This window comes from Ovis canadensis, chromosome 11, assembly GCF_042477335.2.
Source record: "Ovis canadensis isolate MfBH-ARS-UI-01 breed Bighorn chromosome 11, ARS-UI_OviCan_v2, whole genome shotgun sequence".
NCBI lineage: Eukaryota > Metazoa > Chordata > Mammalia > Artiodactyla > Bovidae > Ovis > Ovis canadensis.
The window spans coordinates 41,717,795-41,736,230 of record NC_091255.1 but is presented as its reverse complement, the minus strand read 5'-3'; the positions used below and the strand labels follow the sequence as shown (position 1 = coordinate 41,736,230).

The following is an 18,436-nucleotide window of genomic DNA, read 5'->3' as shown; positions in this document are numbered from 1 at the left end:
TATACTTTTATTAAAGTTGCAATAATAGCCGAGAAGTAGCTTGCTAATAATTGAAGGAAGTTTCTGGGACCTCTTGGTAACTTTATTACTGTTTGCCATGGGCCTGCTCACATCTAGGTTTGGGGAGAGCTGGGAGCAGCTTCAGAATCCTTGTCCACTGCTGAAGCAAACCCACCACGTGGTTCACACATACCTCAGGTTGGGTATGGCAAGTCCAGGTGTCCCTTAAATATGAAGCCTGACTACTCTTAGGACTTGGCCTCTGTTCTTCTATTGAAACAGCAGGGAAGGGGGCCACCACAACACTTCAAAGAACCACACAGCCTGAGGACACGACAGAAACTAATTAGAACCAAATAGATCCAAAATAGCCAACCCCTCGACTTCCACTAGACCTTGAGCCTCAGTATTCATTTGTTATTGTAACACATCAGCAAACTAAGTGACACACCCACAGGCACCATGACAGTTCCCAGGCCAACCATAAAGGTCAAAAGATGGACAGTGGCCCCATTCCTGCAGACCCCCACCCCTTCCCCAAAATAGCTGGAACACTCCTCGCACTCAGTAGCTCATGAAATTACCCACCCTTGTTGACAACCCTCTACCGTGTGCCACTCTGGGCTTCTAAGATGGCCCACATTCTGTCTGGGGTGTGTTTCTCTCTAAATGAATCCATTTCTTACCTATCACTTTGTCTCTCACTGAATTCTTTCTGTGATGAGACATCAAGAACCTGATCTTCAATAAGTCCTGAGACCAGGGGTAGTGGTCTCAGTTAAAAGACCGTGAGTTCAAGTCCCAATTGGACCTGCACTGTTTCACTCTTACTGCTGAATGACATCCATGCTATTTCCCAGGAGAAGAGCTGGTTACCAAGATGAAATGGGGCTTCTGACAACACACATGTTCCACTGCAGCCCCACTCAGCCAGCCTCTAGTGCCTCTCACTCCACGTGTAACTCATTCCCTTCCAACCAACTCTCTCTAGCTGTAGAAAAATGTAAATGACTGGCCTTTTCCAGCTTCCCTGGTGGCTCAGACAGTAAAGAATCTACCTGCAAGGCAGGAGACTTGGGTTTGATCCCTGGGTTGGGACGATCCCCTTGAGAAGGAACCAGCAACTAACTCCAGTATTCTTTGCCTGGAGAATTCCATGGACAGAGGAGCCTGGCAGGCTACAGTCTGTGGGGTCACAAACAGTCAGACGTGACTGAGTGACTTCCACTTTCATGAGTCATAAGGAAGTAGGTATAAAACACCTGAGATTTTTCGGAGGCATGGAGCTCTGATTAGAGTTGTCCCTGTTCGTCTTTCCCTCCAGCCTATGAAGTACACTGCTCTTTCTCTCTCTGTGATGCTGTTCCTGGTGAGTTAACCCACTTTCCACTTCCTCCGCTTAACACTGCTCCTCACAGGGAGATCTGCTAGGTTCTCCTTGCTTTATCTCTGACTCCCAAGTGACATCTCTAGGATTTTATCCCAAGGGAATATTGAGAGATTCATATGAAGTGTATGAATCTCACATCATATAACGATGCTAGTTACAACTTTTTTCAATAATAAAAATTGGAAACAACCTACATAATCAGTAAAATAGAGGCTTTACAGAATGATGGCATATCTAAATCAAGATCTGGTTATGCAGCAGATGACAGAAAACCCACAGTGACTACAACAGCTGTGATAGGAGAGGCATTGGCTAGGGCTCAGGTGGAGGGCCAGGGCACCTTCCTTTTGGCAACTTTACCCTGCCTCGCTTTCAGACCTAAGCTACTTCATGCATCTCGATGGCAGCTTCAGTTCCAGTCCTCCTCCCTGACCCCAGCCAGCAAAATGCAGGACAGCACCAAGAAAAATAGGGCAAAGGCCTTTTCACCAACACTCCCTTAAGGAGGGGCCGGATGGCTGACTCACACTTGTGTTCACACCTCTGCTGGCATGTTTATCTAAGGCGGGATTGTTAATCCATCAGAGAAGAAAGGAACTATTGCAAAAGTTACTACTTGGACCCAAGCCTTGAGTTGATTAGGGCTGAACTTTAGGCAAAAGTCTTCCCTGGTGGCTCAGATGGTAAAGAATCTGCCTGCAATGCAGAAGACCCAGGTTCTATCCCTGGGTCAGGAAGATCCCATGGAGATAGGAATGGCTATCCACTCTGGTATTCTTCCCTGGAGAATTCCATGGACAAAGGAGCCTGGCAGGCTACAGCTGATGGGGTCGAAAAGAGTCAGCACCACTGAGTGACTAACACTTTCACTCATAGGCAAAAGACAACTCATGTTTCGGATCTCACAGGCATCACTTTTTCTACAGTTAACTATATTTTAATAAAATATAAAATTTTATATTTTCCTGCCTTGAGGGGAAGTGGTCCCCTAGGGATGCCTTGCTCCCCCTGCAATTCAGTTTTTTCTTTTCTTTTTTTTTTTTTACTTATTTGGCTGCACCATGTCTTAGTTGCAGCATGTGGGATCTTTAGTTGTGGCATGTGGGATCTAGGTCCCCAACCAGGGATCCAACCCAGACCCACTGTCTTGGGAGCAAGAAGTCTTAGCCACTGGACCAACAGGGAAGTCCCCTTTTTTCCTTTTCGCCTCTAATCTGTTTTTATAAATTTTACTATCTTTTAAAGCTCTTATTTGTACGTTTCAACCTCTAAAGGCAGGTGTAGCTGCCTTTGGCTCAGTCAACCAATCAAGCACTTTAATGCAGCACCTGGCATGAGAAGACCCTCCTCCAGGGGATCTTCCAGACCCAGGGATCGAACCTGCATCTGTTGTGTTCTGTCCTGGCAGGTGGGTTCTTTACTACTAGTGCTACCTGGGAAGCTCATCCAAGACCCCTACTGTTTCCTAAAAACTACCAACCACCGTCAGCATTTCAACCTCACTCAAAAATTGTGTATGACACAAAGTCCTAGACATCAGGGCTCTCAGGTCACCAGTGTGGCCCAGGTCTTCCCAGCTCTAGGGATGACGCAGCACAGGCCCCGGGCATCTGGTGAGCAGAGAACTTGAACTCGTGTGTTCTGTCATCCGACCTAGCATCACGATGCTCCTTGATGACACTGGGCCACTCTGATCATAGGCAGAGCTCAAGCAGAGCTGCTGGGGTGGAGCTGCCCACCAGCCACTGCCCTGTCTCTCTCCCCTGAGCCTGGACTCCTGCTTGCCCAGCAGTGACCTCCATAACCTCCCTGCTGCCCTCTGTACCTGGGCAGCTAGTGATGACTGCATTCCCAGAAGGGCAGACTGCTGCTACCCTTGAAGGTTTAGGCTCAAGTCTGGGGCATAGTTGAGAGCAAGTATCCATTGGGCACTTGCTTTGAGTGCTGCCAGATACCTGGATCGACGGCAACCATGCTTCCTGCCTCCCTTGCCAATCCACTGACTTCTCAGTAGGTCTGACCAATAGTTGGCCATAAAGGGAGACTGGAAGGTCTCCCCGCTCCTCACAGCACCTCTGTCAGCAGCTGAATGTTTTCCGGGCCTCCAGCTGCTGGCCTCGTAGTTCCTGCCATTAACCACTCCCATTCCTAGGCTCTGATGTCTCCCTAGAGGTGACAGTGGCTTCTGGCCTTGCCAACCTCTGATCATCTCCTTGTTCCCTGGTTTCCAAAATGACGCCTTGGTGCATTTATGCAGGCCTCCCAGTCAGGGGGACGTGTGTAGTTGTTCTCACTCCTGGGTATTCCTGGGTATTTCCTGAATTCCCTGGAAAATTCCTAAATCTCTTCCTGCTTGAGCTCAGCAGGTCATGTTCTCCATCCCATGTTCAGCTTGCTCCCCAGGAATGAGGCTTAACGAACTTCGTCCTAGTCCCTGCCTCTCCCTTCCTCCCCGTCCAGTCCCTGCCTCCAGCCAAGCTGTCCGTCCTATAGAGGCAGGAGCATTAGAGGGCCCCTGGGGGAATGATGGGCAGGATGGTGCTTTCAAAGTCACCCTGGCAGGAGGCTCCCCGGGGTGTGAAAGAGGCAGCCAAGGAAGCACAGAAAGTCGCCGTGTTGTTCTGCCCTGAGATTCGTGTTTTTTTTCCTCCTAAAAAACCTTCAGCACTTCTTTGACCATAGTCCTAAATGAGTCTGATAATGGCCTGTGTCCATGGAGAGGTGACATCTACCTCCTGGTGGGAATCGGGGGGCCCTGTCCTCCCAGCATAGGTGGGTGGCACCCAGGACCTGAGGCAGCAGAGATGGCGTCTAGTTATAAGACTATGAATAATGTCTTCACACTGGAGTCAGACCATGGCCTTGGCCTCATATCAGCAGGTGGTGGTGATAGTGGACAGAAACAAGGCCTGGAGTGGCCTGTAGAGACCCCTACCCCTGGGGGCACCTCCCCGGGGCTGAAACTTCTCCCCTCTAAGTCAGAAAACCTGCATCAAACCCAACCCTAACGGCCCTGCAACACGCAGGCTACTCACCTGCATCGTCCAGGCTCCTTCACAGCTGTCTGAGGTTAAACGAGTACTGAGGTTAACTGAGTTGCTTTTACCAAAGTACTGAGTACTTTTACCAACAAGCCATTCCCCTGACTTTTACCAAGACACATTGGAGCTCTGCCCCATGTCTCAGCTCTTGGGGACCATACCTGTCCCCCAGCTTGTGGACAGATCTGCTTCCCTCTCAACCGCCCAGCCATGACGTGAGCCAAGATCCCCTGAGCGTGCTGTGTTTGGTCTGTACGTCCTCAGCACCCCACACACGCACACACCTACCAGAGTTGAGGGGAGAGCCTGCACCCCGTTAGAAACGGTTTCCAACGTGTGCTTCTTCCTTCCAGGGATTTCCCAGATGACCCAGACGTGCACTGGGACCCAGAGCGGGCAGGTGATGTCCTCCTCCAGCATGTAGAGGCCAACGGCATCAAGCTGGTAAGGGTATACGCCCTCCTCTCCAGCAGAGACGTGCCCCGTCTCTCTGCACCTTTCCTACGTAACCACAGAGCTCAGGGGGAGGCAGAGATTTTCCCAGACTGTGCCCTCTTCACCTGCGCCCCCACCTCCGTGCTGCCCTCTGAAAACCCAGGTCTGCATGAGCCTATGCCTCGATGCGCTGGCACAGAACAAGCATTTTCATGTTAGGATGTCACTGTAACTCTGGGGGTAAGTGTTGTCCTAATGCTCACCTTCATCGAGGAAACTGAGGTTCCCAGAGGCTCAGAAGCTGCCCAAGGTTGGCAAGCATGAAGCTAGGGGTTTGGGCCTCCATTCTTCCCTCCAGAAAACTCGAGGATAAATCCACAGCCCCTGTGGGGAGAACATTCCTGGTTAGAGCTCCAGTGGGCATTCGATTCACCTGCAGGGGCAGACGGCTCAGGACACCCACCTTGACGCTCAGGCCTCGCCAGCCTGCATCCTGCCAGCAGTCCATCTTAAGGTGCCAGGAATGTCTAAAGTAAGAGTAACCCTTCATGAGTTCATATCTAAATCCTACCATTTAAAGCCCCAGCCATTGGCTTTTAAGTTTTGATTAATCCCTGTTAGAAGGTGAACCCCACTGGCAGGCTTTTTATCAGTGATGCATCCTCTGAGTGAACTGAATTATTAGGCCATTGTTAAGAGCAGATTTTCATGGATTAGTCAGACTGCCTTTGTGCTCTAATGACATAAATACAACGGGCACCTAGCCAGCTGGCTGTGAACCACACGGAGGTGTAGGTGCAGGGGGGCCGCTGGCCCCACCAGGGATCTGCATCGGCTTTGCACTTTGTTCTGGCTGAACGAATGGTCACCAACAGCTGCAGGCCCACCCCTCCTGGATGTGTCTTTCTTCAGGGTCTGAGTTGATAGCGGGCCTGGCTCCTCTTGCCCTGCTTTTCCCAGACCACACTCAGACCCTCTCAGGGCTCCACAGCCTGGTGGTGGACAGAGCTGGTCCTCAGGGCCGGCTGGGGCACAGGGCGGGGTCTGTGAGGTGTGCTGCAGTGACACTTGGTACCCTGTCTTCCTGGGCAGAGGCATGCCCACGGCTAGTCTCCAGACTCTCTACTCCCTGGCTTTGGTTCGTAGGAACAACTGGTCTTCAGTCACTCCTGCTTGTGGGATAAACTCCCATCTTTGTGAACTTGGCCACCTCTGACCAGCCCTCCCATAGGTGCCACTGGCTGGTGAATAGGGCTGGACCTCACTGAGGGGCCGAGTTTGTGTTTAGACCACATCACAGCCGCAGCTCTGAACATCCAGGGAGGAGGTCAGGGCACAGACACAGAAGAATCTCCCAAGTTTGTTTCCCTGAAAACTGACTTGTGGTCCAGGCCCAGCTAAGGCCACCTTCTCCCAAAAGCCCTCTGTGACTTCTTCAGCCCTCTTTGGGACAGTATTTGCTCTGTGTCTTGCCCCGGTGACAGGTGTTGCTGTTTATCCTTCACAGACCATGTCCTGTGAGCCACTGTCTTAGAGAAGTGAAAGCAGCCTATTGTTTACTAGGGTCTGGGGAAGACTTCATTTGAACAAAGGTTTCTGCAGTTTAGGGGGGAAGGTGGACAGACGCCATTGCTGCCAGGTCTAATCTGCACGAGACCAGCGGATGGAGACAGTTCAGCTCAGCCTTCCTCAGCAGGAAGACGGGGGGCGTGTTTATCCCACAGGAAGGTGTGGGATAAACAGGAAACAAGACCTTGGAGAATTTTAAGTGATGGGGATGAACTGCAGTGGCTCCAAGCCCCCAGACCAGGGAGTGTGCCCCGGCTGGCCTGAGACAACCACGTCCCAGAGTCACCTCAGCGAGGGCAGTGGACACTCAGCCTGGGCTGCTGTCCAGGTCCTACACGTTCCCACAGGGCTTCATTTGACCTTCACCTGACCCAGAGAGAAAGGAGGGAGGCCTCACTCTCCCGACCTCACAGATGAGAAAACCAAGACACTGAAGATGAAATCGCTCCCAGTAACGACGGTCTATGATATGCCCAAAGGTTAGGGTAATTAGGTCAGAGCTGAGAGTGAACTTAGGCACTCCAGGCTTGGCTCCACAGAAGGATGGGATCAGAACGGAGTACCTGGGTTCTAGGGTGAAGTGTTTTTTTTTTTTTTTTAACACACTACAGTTTCCAGAGCAATTTTAGGTTCACAGTAGAATTGGGCGGAAAGTATACGCGTACCCCTGACCCCACGACGACCTGTTACAGTGAGTCTACACTAATATGTCATCATCACCCCAGGTTCACGCTAGGCTTCACTCCCGGTGCTGTATGTCCCCTGGGTGTTAACAAATGTATGACATGCATCCATCATAATGGGATCTCTTTGTAAGCCTTTTTAAAAAAAATTTCCCACTGTGGAGAATTTCAAGCATGCAGAAGTAGAGCAAAGGGCATAATGAAACTCATGTTCCCATCATTCAGCCTAATTATTAACTCGAGGTCAACAGCGTCTTTCTTTAAATGTCGGCTCACCTGCCCCTGCTCCTCCGCCATCCTCCTCTCCTGGCTGCCTGGTCCCCTCTTTCCATCCCCTTCAACCAGCCACACCTGTGCCTTTCTCGGAGCCCTGTCTTCTTTCCTACATCTTTTTTTTTACTTATTCCAGCTATTCTTTTACATTTATTATTATTATTACTCAAATTATTCTTTGTATTTTTTAACTCATCTGTGCAGAAATGAATCTGGAGCCTAGGCTAGGCTTATAGTTGGAGAAGCAGATGCTGGTCTGAGAATGTGGACGCAGAGGCAGCCTACGAGGAGCCACGGGCTTCTGTGAGCCCCAGGGCACAGTGGACACTGTCCCCTAGCGCTTTTATGCCCTCGACACAGCACCAGGAAGAGGGACCAAATAATCAGACAGTGTCGACGTGAACAAAGGTCACACAGCAGCCAGTCGGGAAACCAAACGTGCTGATAAGCGGCCAGGCAGATAAGAAACACAGACATGCCGAACCCAGGTTTCTCTCGTGGCCCAGTTCCACTCTGCTCTGCTGTCCAGGAGCAAGAGCATAGTCAAACCCACAGCCACAGGGCTGAACAGCGGTCACACACCACTGACCCGCTCCCAAGTCAGTTCTGATTCACTCAGAACACCAACAGGTTCAGGGTTCTGGGTCCTCCTGTCTGTCCCAGGCGGTGTGGACAGAGGCGGGAGAGACTATTCAGACAGTCTGGAGTGAAGCTCTGTGTCTCTTCAGGTGGTGACCTTCGATGAGGGGGGCGTGAGCGGGCACAGCAACCATGTGGCTCTGAATGCAGCTGTGAGGTACGATGGTGCGCTAGTTCCCTGGACGGCTGGGGTGGTCGGTCTCCTCATCACTCTCCACCCCATGGGTCATCTCACCTCGTCCTCCCAGGAGCAGGCACCCTCAAGTCCTAGAGTTATGACCTTGCCTCCTAATAGCCGAGTCTCTCTGTCCCCATATGCAGCCAAATGCAGGAACTGACTGGATTCCTCCCTCTGCTTTGGCCTAAGGAAACGTTACAGCCAGACTTCACCTCCTTGTAGCTCATGGGCAGGTCTGAGGGCTGGGATCCATGAATGGGCATCCTCCTGATTTCAGATCTTTCTTTGGAGAAGGAGGATGTGCACGTCATTTGAAATCTCACCTGTTCTTTGCAGTCACTGCATTTTACTGACATGCATCTGCATTTAGGGCTTCCCTGGCAGCTCAGTGGTAAAGAATCTGCCTGCTGATGCAGGAGAGGTGGAGTCAATCCTTGTGTCGGGAAGATCCCTTGGAAGAGGAGATGGCAACCCGCTCCGGTATTCTTGCCTGGGAAATCCCATGGACAGAGGAACCTGGTGGGCTATAGCCACTGGGGTTGCAATGAGTCAGACAAGACTGAGCAACTAACAACCACGACCACGCAACTAAAAACCATGACCACCACCTGCATTTAACTGGTTTAAAAAAAGAACCCTCACAGATCTTGAGGGACTTCTCTGGGGTCATACAAACCTGTAGCTTATGTCCTGATCTCTTGACCCTGCTCCTCTTGGGCCCACAAGCAGCTTGCTGGACCCAGCCTAGGGAAGGGAGAAGGCAGCTTGAGGTCAAGGACTGACTCTACATCCTTCTTCTGAACATATCCGTTCTCTTCAGGGCTTGAAGCTGTGTCTCCAGGGCACCTCTCTCCTGCCCTTAGATCTGCCTCTTCTTTCCTTGGAGTTCATCCCCAGGGCTCCACCCAGAGTGCAGGATGAGCTGCCTCTGAGCTCAGCATTTTCTATTTCTCAGGCTCTGTAAGTCAGGCTAACTTCTTGTCTTTAATCCCTGCTCCTGAGAACCCCTTCCCCATGAGTCCATATGTCTGTGTGTTGGGGTGTAGGGGAAGGGGACTCTTTGCCCCATTGCCCACCTGTCAGCTTTCAAAACAACAAGGAGTTCGTTTTCATACTGCTCACCCCTCCTCTTAGGATAAATGCTTTTTCTCACCACACTGCACAGCATGTGGGATCTTAGTTCTCTAACTAGGGATTGAACCTGCGCCCTCTGCAGTGGAAGCACCAAGTCTTAACCACTGGACCCCCAGGGAAGTCCCCTCACACCTCCTCTTAGGGCAGTGAGCACAGAATGGCCTCTACTGCTAAAAGGTGTGTGCAAGGGGAGAGGACTGTCAGGGAAGAAACACCAATTAACACTTTACATATTTTCCCACCACACTCACATCACAATCTCATAAAAGAGAAAAACTCTGAAGAGTCCATTGTTGTTACTGTCATCTCTGATGGGCACAGCTTGGACCAGGGCACCTCATAAGCCACTGGTCATCTCCAGATTGGCTGACCTTGGATGAGGGCCCCACCCTAGCCCCTTCAGCTGTAGCCAGAGCTATGGAGTTCGAGGAATCTCTGTGGTGACTTATGCTCAAGAACCTGCCTGGAAACCTACGTGGAGGGACCCCAGGGTCGGGCAGGCCTGGCTGACAGCCCCTCCCATTAACTGTAGAGGGTTCTCACTCGCACTCTCTCCGTTTCCTCTGCCAGGACCCTGCATGCAGAAGGGAAGTTACCTAAAGGTAAGGCCGTGCCCTGTGGCAACAGGTTGCTGCTACTGTCCCTCTAGGGTGAGAGTGCTAAATATACAGAGAGCTGCCCTTGGCCCAGTGGTGGGAGTGGGGCGGACAGGGAGGCAGAGCCACACTGTCCTGGCTTAGCTCACTGTGTCTGTCACAGTGGGGTCCCCAGGCCTGACGGTCAAGTTGTATCCACTGAGAAGTATCCTCTGAGTGTGAGGGAGGAGGGGGTGTCATCAGGGCTCTCTAGAGAAATGGACCAGCAGGAGATGCAGATAGACAGATGTGCTGCTGTATATATTATACACATATGGATGTTTACATAGCATCACTGACTCAATGGACATGAGTCTGAGCAAACGCCAGGAGAAGGGAAGGACAGGCGAGCCTGGCTTGCTGCGGTCCATGGGGTCACAAAGTGTTGGGCATGACTTAGTGACAGAACAACAACAATAATATATTAAAAGGAATCGGCTCACACGATTATGGAGGCCGAGAAATCAAGGATCCGCCACCTGCAAGCTGGAGGCCTAGGAGAGCCAGGGCATTCTTCAATCTGTCCAAGTCCAAAGGCCTGAGAACAGGGAGCCGATAGGGTCAGTCTTAGTCTTGGGCAGACAACCAGGGTCCAGCTCTGCAGTCGGACAGAAGGGGACACATTCTCCCTCCCTCCAGCTTCTGCTCTGCTTGGACCCTCCCTCAATGGACTGGACGAGACCTACCCAGGCCTTCTGCTTTCCCCAGTCGTCCAGTTCAGATGTGAAACCCACAGACACACCCAGAAACAATGTTGACCAAGAACCTGGGACCCATATGGGCTGACACAGGAAGCTAACCACCTCTGTGGGTCTTGCCCCTCGCCTGCCCAGCTTTCTCCCTGGCCAGCTCTATCCCACCTCTAGTGTCCTTTCAGGATGTCCATCCAAGCTCACATCTATCCCCCAGGTAACGGATCAGGCTATAGGTGACTGCTGGGTGCTGGACACGTCTGAAACACTTCCTAACTCACAAGAAGGCATCTGACCGCCCTCACCTCCCTGAGCCAGTTTCTGTCTGGACATGCACCCCTCACGGGAGAGCCCTGGGGATGGAATGATGGACCCCCAGGCAGCATGCCCTCTCTGGGTGGGCTTCTGGCTGGTGAAGCTGCAGGGGCTCAGGAACATAGCTCTGGTGTGTTTGCTCAACCCTGGAAGACAGCCCCGGTGGCGCTAGTGGGAAAGAACCCACCTGCCGATGCAAGAGACAGAAGAGACCTGGGTCGGGAAGATCCCCTGACGAAGGGAATGGCAACCCACTCCAGTATTCTTGCCTGGAGAGCTCCATGGACAGCGGAGCCTGGCGTGTACTCATGAAGAGTTGGGCACGACTGAGCAACTAAGTGCATGGCACGTAGGAGACAGGCAGGTCCCACGCTCAAATGACCAACAACCCATCAACAGATGAGAAACTTGAGGCTCACTGAGGTGAAGGGACCTCCCCAAGCCCGTGAGTTCTCCAGTGACGAGCAGGAGCCAGGCCTCCAGCCTACTAAGACAGAAAATCTGCCTGTACCACTCCCCTCTTGGGTTTGACCCTGGCCTCCAGCAGCCAGCCTCTCCCTGCTGGCGGCACAGAGCAAACAGAGGGTGGCCTCCAGGTGTTCTGGGCCCTTTCACCCTCTTATCTGTGAGAACAATGAGCAAAGAGCAGCTCTAATGCTGCCCTGCCCTGAGTTCCAAAGGCAGGGCATGCGTGTGGGGAGCTCAGGAAAACCAGCTTGGAGCTGCAAGTCTCTCTGCCCTCCCCCGCCCCCGCAGGGTGCTCGGTGCTCACACTCCAGTCTGTGAACCTGCTGCGCAAATACCTCTGTCTGCTGGACCTACCCTGCTCCCTGCTGCTCGCCCGCGACGCCCTCTTCGTGCTCACCCAACTCGAGGCAGCCCAGGCCCAGGTGAGGACCACCCCTCGGCCCCACACCGCTCCCCCGCCCCATCTCAGGTCCCCCAAAGCCCCTCACCCAAGGCCTTCCAAGTGGTTCTGTCCCCAGGGCGGGCCCACAGCCAGACCCTGGGAGCCGTAGACCTTCAGGGACTTGCACCTTGTCTTCTGAGTATAGAAATAGCACAAGCTGGAAAAAAAAAAGTAACAATATAGCCTCAGTGTGGAAAGTCTGGGAGCAGTTACATAAAAGCAAGTCGAAAATAAAAATCATTCATCAAAACTACCTGCAACCCCACCCTGTACAGGTAATCACTCAAATATAAGAGTATTGACATGTATGTAAAATGGGGTGACACGGAGCCTGCTGTTTGAAACCTACTTTAACATCATGACCGTCTTCTCTGATATCCTTACATGTTCAAATCTTAATGGCTGTCTGTGTTCCCTCACACGGACATGCCATAAAACATTTCACAAACCCCTGAAGGTTGGACATTTTGATTTATAGGTTTTTTACTGTTGTACGTGGACCAGGCTTCCAGCTTGAGTCTTAAGAACTCAGACCTGTCAGGAGCCTCAGTAAAGACCAGTGGGCAGCCCACTGTCTGCCTGTTGAGGAGTCAGGCCAGGAGAGGCCCTCTTGGTGGGAAAGTGGTGGTCGGTGAGGCGGCGGGGTCTGAGAAGCACTGGGCTAGGGATGAGGCTGCCCAGGAGTTCTAGCCCTTAACCCTTTGCATTCTTGCCATAGAAGTGGAAAAGGTCAAGGGCTAGAACTCATGTGGAACTCTGAAAGTAATTTTTTTTAATGTTTTAATTGGAGGATAATTGCTTTACCATGTATTGTTTCTTCTGATCAATACCATAAATCAGCTATATGTCTACACATGTCCCCTCCCTCTTGAACTTCCCTCACACCTCCCACCCCATCCCACCCCTCTAGGCCATCACAGAGCACCAGACTGAGCTCCCATTATCTATTTTACAGATGGTAATATATATGTTCCAATGGTACTCTGAGAAAAATTTTTATTTAAAAATTGTGGTTGTAATTCCTGTTGAAACCACAGTATGTAATATTTTTGCCTGAATATAGTGATGGTTCTCATTATCAGCTTCAAGCTTGCAGTCATCACGGTATTTACATCTCTAAAGCCATAGATATTCGAACAATGAATATAAAATGAGTTTTTTACGTAAATGTTTGCAATGACACTTAGATTATAAGCATTAGTTATGGTCCTTACAGAAAAACAGGAACTGTATTTATAGGGTATATCTAGTTAAATCAGTTGTTCTGATCTATTCTATTTAGAAACTGACATTAGTTCTGAATAATAGGATAACATTCCCCCACCAGATGGCAAAGAGACTCTGTACCTATGAGTACCATTTCCTTTCTTCTTCTCAGAGTGGCTGTATTTACCCAGCCTAGCTGATTCAGAGGAGTCTGGGCAGAAAACAGCCCTGCACGAGTCATATACATGGGGTAACAGGGCCCAAGGATGAAGAATATAGGTGGGGCAAAGGAGTGAAGAATGTAGGCTCAAGTCAACCTGAGGGCTCTGGGTTCTAATCTCAGCTTTACTACCTACTTGCTATTTGAGATGGATGAGTTTCCTCATCTGTTTAAAAAAAAAAAAAGAGCAACAGTAAAGCCCTTTGCTCACAGGGTTGTTAACTGAGATTGTGCTCAGCTGCATCAGCACCAGCTGCTCTTGTCATGGGGATGTCAGGAGATGGAGGGGCGGGGCGGGAAGCAGCCACTAGAGGCCAGTCCAGGGGATTTCGAAGGTCACAGGGGAAGCCAGGTCCGGCTGCGGCTCAGAATGCGCAGGTGGGAGCAGGCAGATGGAAACAGCAGAGCCAGGCGCCAGCTCCAGAACCACTCCTCTCGTCCCCCCAGAGAGCCATGTCCTGCCACCGCAGCCAGCTGTTCTGGTTCCGCCGCCTCTATGTGCTGTTCTCCCGCTACATGAGGATTAACTCTCTGAACTTTCTCTGAGCCAGAACGGGCTCTCGGATCCAAGAAACCAAGGGAAAGACAGCCAGGGAGCCCAGGGCCTGTCTGGAGCAGGCTTGTCTCCCCGAGTCAAGGACATCCCAGCGTCAGCCAGAGTTCCAAGGCCCTCTCCTCCAAACTGCCCGGCCTCTAATAAAATGGGGGCTGTGCAGACCCAACAGGCTGCCAGACCTGAGCGTCTTCCTCTGGGCGACAAAACCACAGCCACCAAACACAAACCAAGCCAAGGACAACGACAGCTACCTTGCTAGCTTCTCGAGTTCTTGTGTGGAACAGTTCACACAATGGCACAGTGTCTGTGAACTCCCTAACAGACCTGCAATTTTTATAAATAAATGTAAAGGTCTCTGGAATCCCGTCCTATGTCATGTATTTTCGTGTTTTTTCCAAGGCAGGCTCACCTCCCACACACACACAGAACAGTCTATACTGAATTTGTTCAACCATAATTCCATGGATTTATCTTTGTGGACTACACATCAGATTCAAATCTAGGGAAAACGCCTCCACAAGGGGACCTCCCAGGTGGTGCAGCGGCTAAGACTCCGCGCTCCCAATGCAGGGGACACAAGAAGAGCAAGATGCTACCAGACCGAAAAAAAAAAAATGCAAGTTGCAAAACAAAACATACAGAATCTAGTGGTAAAGAATTTGCCTGCCAATGCCAGAGACATAAGAGATTTGAGTTTGATCCCTGGGTGGTGAAGATCCCCTGGAGAAGGGAACGGCAACCCACTCCAGTATTCTTGCCTGGAAAATCTCATGGACAGAGGAGCCTGGTGGGCTACAGTCCACAGGGTTGCGAAGACATGACTGAAGCGACTTAGCATTTGTTTTTAAGAGACACAAAACTATATGCTTTATATGCCACTGCAAGAGGGAGGCAGGTCAGAGGGGATGTTCACTGCACCAGAATATACTCCTGTTTCACCTGCAGGATGCTTTACCAGCTCCTTCCAACCTTCAGCTGACGTGGTGACCGTACAGAACCCCCGTCCATCTGGACGTCCTCCTCCTGCTCTTTTTTCTGGTCTACTCTTCCTCCCAGATAATTTCATAAGTCACTTTCCTCCTAAAGCAAAGAGCAATACTTACTAAGCGTTTGCCATTATGTATGTACATATACACCCAGTAGTTGGAAATGGAAGGAATGCTTTAAGAAAGCATCTTATTGTAATAAATAAAGCACTGATTATGATACAAAGCTATATGAAACACGGAGGGTGGGGCAGGGTATGGGTCAGAAGACTGTTTAGAGCCCTCAGGGCTTCCCAGCACATATAGGCCAGAGCCAAGATACCACAGGCGGCTTCTCTTTCTTTCTGACCCTCTACTTCTTCCCACCACAAGCCTGGCTTTACCTTGTGCCCACATCTCTGTCCACAGCTGCTTCTCCCTTCTTTTCCCAAATCCTGCTTCCTTTAAAAACATAGGCTCAAAGTTATTGTTGATGGGTAGAGGGGGCTCAGTTTTGCAAAATGAAAAGCTATGGAAATTGGTAGCACAAAACCGTAAACATACCCAGCACCACTGAGCTGTGCACTAGAAATTAATTTTGTGTATTTTACCACAATTTGGGGGGGTGGGGATCAGAAGCTGATTGACTTTAAAAAAAAAAAAATGGAAACAGGCTCCCATCACACTCCCCGCAAGGTCTTCCACAACTAGCTCCTTCTCCTCCAGACTCCTGAGCTCATGTTCTTGTCACAGCTCAGGTGGCTTGTGGCCACTCACCAGCTCTCGTCTGTCCTTTGACACCACCCCCCCCGCCCCACCCCTCAGCCAGGCCATGGCTCTAAGAACCGTGACAGTGCTCAGTAACTGCCTGCCACTGAGCCACTGCAATGGCTCCCCACTCCAGTACTCCTGCCTGGAAAACCCCATGGGCGGAGGAGCCTAGTAGGCTGCAGTCCGAGGGATTTCGAAGTCGAACTCGACTGAGCGACTTCACTTTCACTTTCACGCATTGGAGAAGGAAATGGCAACCCACTCCAGTGTTCTTGCCTGGAGAATCCCAGGGATGACGGAGCCTGGTGGGCTGCCATCTATGGGGTCGCACAGAGTTGGACACGACTGAAGCAACTTAGCAACCAGCAGAACCACTGGCCTTGGAAGCAAAACCAAAGGACAGGGAAGACGATAAACCAGAGGAACTGCTTTAATGTTAAAAATATTTATTTCTCTAGAAGATCGCACAAAAGTCAGGAAGGGGGACAGAAGGGTATCAACTAGCCTATGTCAAAATCTGAGCTAGGGGAGGACAAGAGCTGCCTGAAGACACTGGTGGCCGGAGCAGACTGCAGAGGCCGTAGGCCCTTCCTGGACAGGAGGCACGGGAGCTCACTCCTTGGACATGTTCTTGATGGTCTTATGCTCCTTCATGGCCTTCTCCCAGTCGCTGCCATTGAACTCCTCCACCACCACGCTGCGCACGGTGCCCTCGTCCAGGCAGTGGGGGGCAATCCCTGCAGGGAGGTGGGCGTGAGAGCCGGGCAGGCTCTTAGACAAACCCACCCCGCAGTTCACCATGGCAGCTCCTGGCTCACTCTCCTCTCAAACGGGGCTCAGGGGTGGCCAGGGCTGACCGTCATTCAACATCGAGCTGAGAGGACAAAAGAGAAAGGCTCGAGCCCGGAGCCACCTCTGCTGGGCAGCCTGAGGAATTCACAGGCCTCGTCCAGAGCGCTGAGGGGTAACTTTCTCAGCTTTAAATATGTCCCCATCCATACAGGAAGGCAGGCAAGACAGACACTCCATGTAGCAGGAAAGGAGCAGACAGCAGCTCTATAGGAAGAGGAGTAGGTGGGCAGGGTGACGCCAGGCCCCCCAAGGCTCGAGACAATGGAGGCTGCATCTCTGCAGGGCCAGGTTTCCAGGAGCAGCCTCCGTGGCTGCTTCCTACCCAATATGCATGGCGGCTGGTGTCATTCTTAACAACTGTCTAAGGGTGGTTTTGCCCCCAGATCCAAGAAGAGGGACCTGGGGTTTCCTTGCTGGTGTTTGAACAAGCCCAGTTTTACTGGCATCATCACTGCTGTTCAACTTCACCTCTTTTACGCGCCAACCCCCCGACCCCAGGCCCATGTCTTCCCCCTGCAGTGGGTCCCTGGGCAGCATCCAGCTCCCACAGCAGCAAGAAACGCGAGTCAGGACTGGAGGGTCTCTGGAGGCCCAGGGCCAGGCTATGCCATGTCTGCGAAGAGGTCAGCAGACGAGCCCCACTCCTCTCACACACGTGAGGGAGAGGCCTGGCCAGGCAGGAGACCAGCCAGAGACTCCAGCACCCGTTCCCAGAGTGCGTCTCACCCCAGGTGGCCACAGGGCGTCGGTGCCCGAAGCCTGCCCCCATTCCACTCACCGAAGCCTCCAGGGTTAGAGCGGGGAGAATAAAAGCTCTGGACGCCGCAGCGCTTACAGAAGGTGTGCTGCGCCTTGTGGGTATTGAAGGTGTACGTGGTGATGCTGTCGGCTCCCTGAGAGACACAGACAAGGAGCTTCAGTTGTCTTTTACAGAAATAAACCCTGTAAAAATCTCAGTGGGGAACGCCCTCTGGCCCGGCTCCCAGGGTCAAGAGGACACGTCCTATCTGAGGTAGGGGCCCATCCTCACGACCTGGAGACCCGTCAGCCTGGAGCATGACAACTCAGGGCTCCTCCCAGGTCAGCTGCACCCAAAACCTCTGACCTTGAGCTCCCCACTGTGGCCCAGGCCTAAATGAGGAGGCATCAAGTGAGGGACTAGGTCCCCGTGTCCCCAGACAGCACCACTCAAGGCCTTGAGAACATGCTCACTGGACTCAAATTCATCTACAAAGGACCAGGAAAGGACACATGCCAGACATCACAGGCTAACATCCCTAATGGAGACACAGGAGACCCAGCAGAGGACGTGCACAGACAGTTCAGAGAAACCGGAGAACAAGTCTCTCTTTAACCTCTGACACGATATCCATGCTCACGAACTGCAGTGAGGTATGCTCTTCATTGTCCCGGGCAAAAATCACCACCTGAGCTTACTCGGAACTGCGTGTATAGAGAAATGTGCACTCCTGGATGTGAGTCACAGGAGTACAAATCCACAACACCGGATAACATCTGCTAACACTGCAAAACGCATTTTCTCTAACCCAGCAATGCCACTTCTAGAAATGTATCCTGCAATTAAAACTCTGTATTTTGTCCAACCACGTGGATATAGGTGTTAGCGCACCATCTGTAAAGGCGAAACCTTATAAAAAATGGAAACTGCCCCACAGTTAAAGGAATCAAGTACAGACATTAGAATGGAATCTCTTTGAGTTTTGAAAAGAAGGAGGCAATTCCACTTAGAAATACTAACAAGCAGACCATCTCCAAGGTTACAGAGGGAACTGAAAAGGCAAGGTCTGAAACAATTTGTGCACTACACTACCATTCCTGTTTTTAAAAAGCACACACCCTGGCATGCACTTTCAAAGAATAACTTCTGGAGATACTGGGTGACTGAAGGGTCGGAGGCTTCCACATGTCTTCCCTGACCATCACGGTGGAGAGGGTCCCTTGGAGCCGCAGA

The 18,436-nt window shown here is 51.4% G+C and overlaps 2 protein-coding genes across 17 annotated transcripts in view; one reads left to right on the top strand and one right to left on the bottom strand.

Moving 5' to 3' along the window:
* The window catches only part of CENPV (centromere protein V), a 40,021-nt gene that overhangs the window by 15,779 nt on the left and 5,806 nt on the right, over positions 1-18,436 (bottom strand). For 2 of the 14 annotated variants that reach the window (XR_011259857.1, XR_011259855.1), the window contains exons 4-7: positions 17,243-17,357; positions 11,941-12,051; positions 8,885-8,952; positions 5,130-5,250 (exon numbers count right to left, since the gene is read on the bottom strand). Coding sequence is in view for 1 of the 14 variants with exons in the window: in XM_069603437.1 (XP_069459538.1) it covers positions 16,225-16,349; positions 17,243-17,357 (240 nt within the window). In the remaining 13 variants the exon portion in view is untranslated. Of the gene's footprint in view, positions 1-5,129; positions 5,251-5,329; positions 5,394-7,815; positions 8,953-10,422; positions 10,516-11,940; positions 12,052-16,041; positions 16,350-17,242; positions 17,358-18,436 lie in introns of those variants that run through there. The other 12 variants (XR_011259852.1, XR_011259851.1, XR_011259849.1 and 9 more) reach the window with 10 other exon arrangements.
* The window catches only part of PIGL (phosphatidylinositol glycan anchor biosynthesis class L), a 52,790-nt gene that overhangs the window by 30,749 nt on the left and 3,605 nt on the right, over positions 1-18,436 (top strand). The window contains exons 3-7 of one of the 3 annotated variants that reach the window (XM_069603439.1): positions 4,785-4,875; positions 8,120-8,187; positions 9,913-9,944; positions 11,741-11,874; positions 13,768-14,237. In XM_069603439.1, coding sequence (XP_069459540.1) covers positions 4,785-4,875; positions 8,120-8,187; positions 9,913-9,944; positions 11,741-11,874; positions 13,768-13,866 — 424 coding nt within the window. In that variant the 3' untranslated portion in view covers positions 13,867-14,237. Of the gene's footprint in view, positions 1-4,784; positions 4,876-8,119; positions 8,188-9,912; positions 9,945-11,740; positions 11,875-11,970; positions 12,068-13,767; positions 14,238-18,436 lie in introns of those variants that run through there. The other 2 variants (XM_069603441.1, XM_069603440.1) reach the window with 2 other exon arrangements.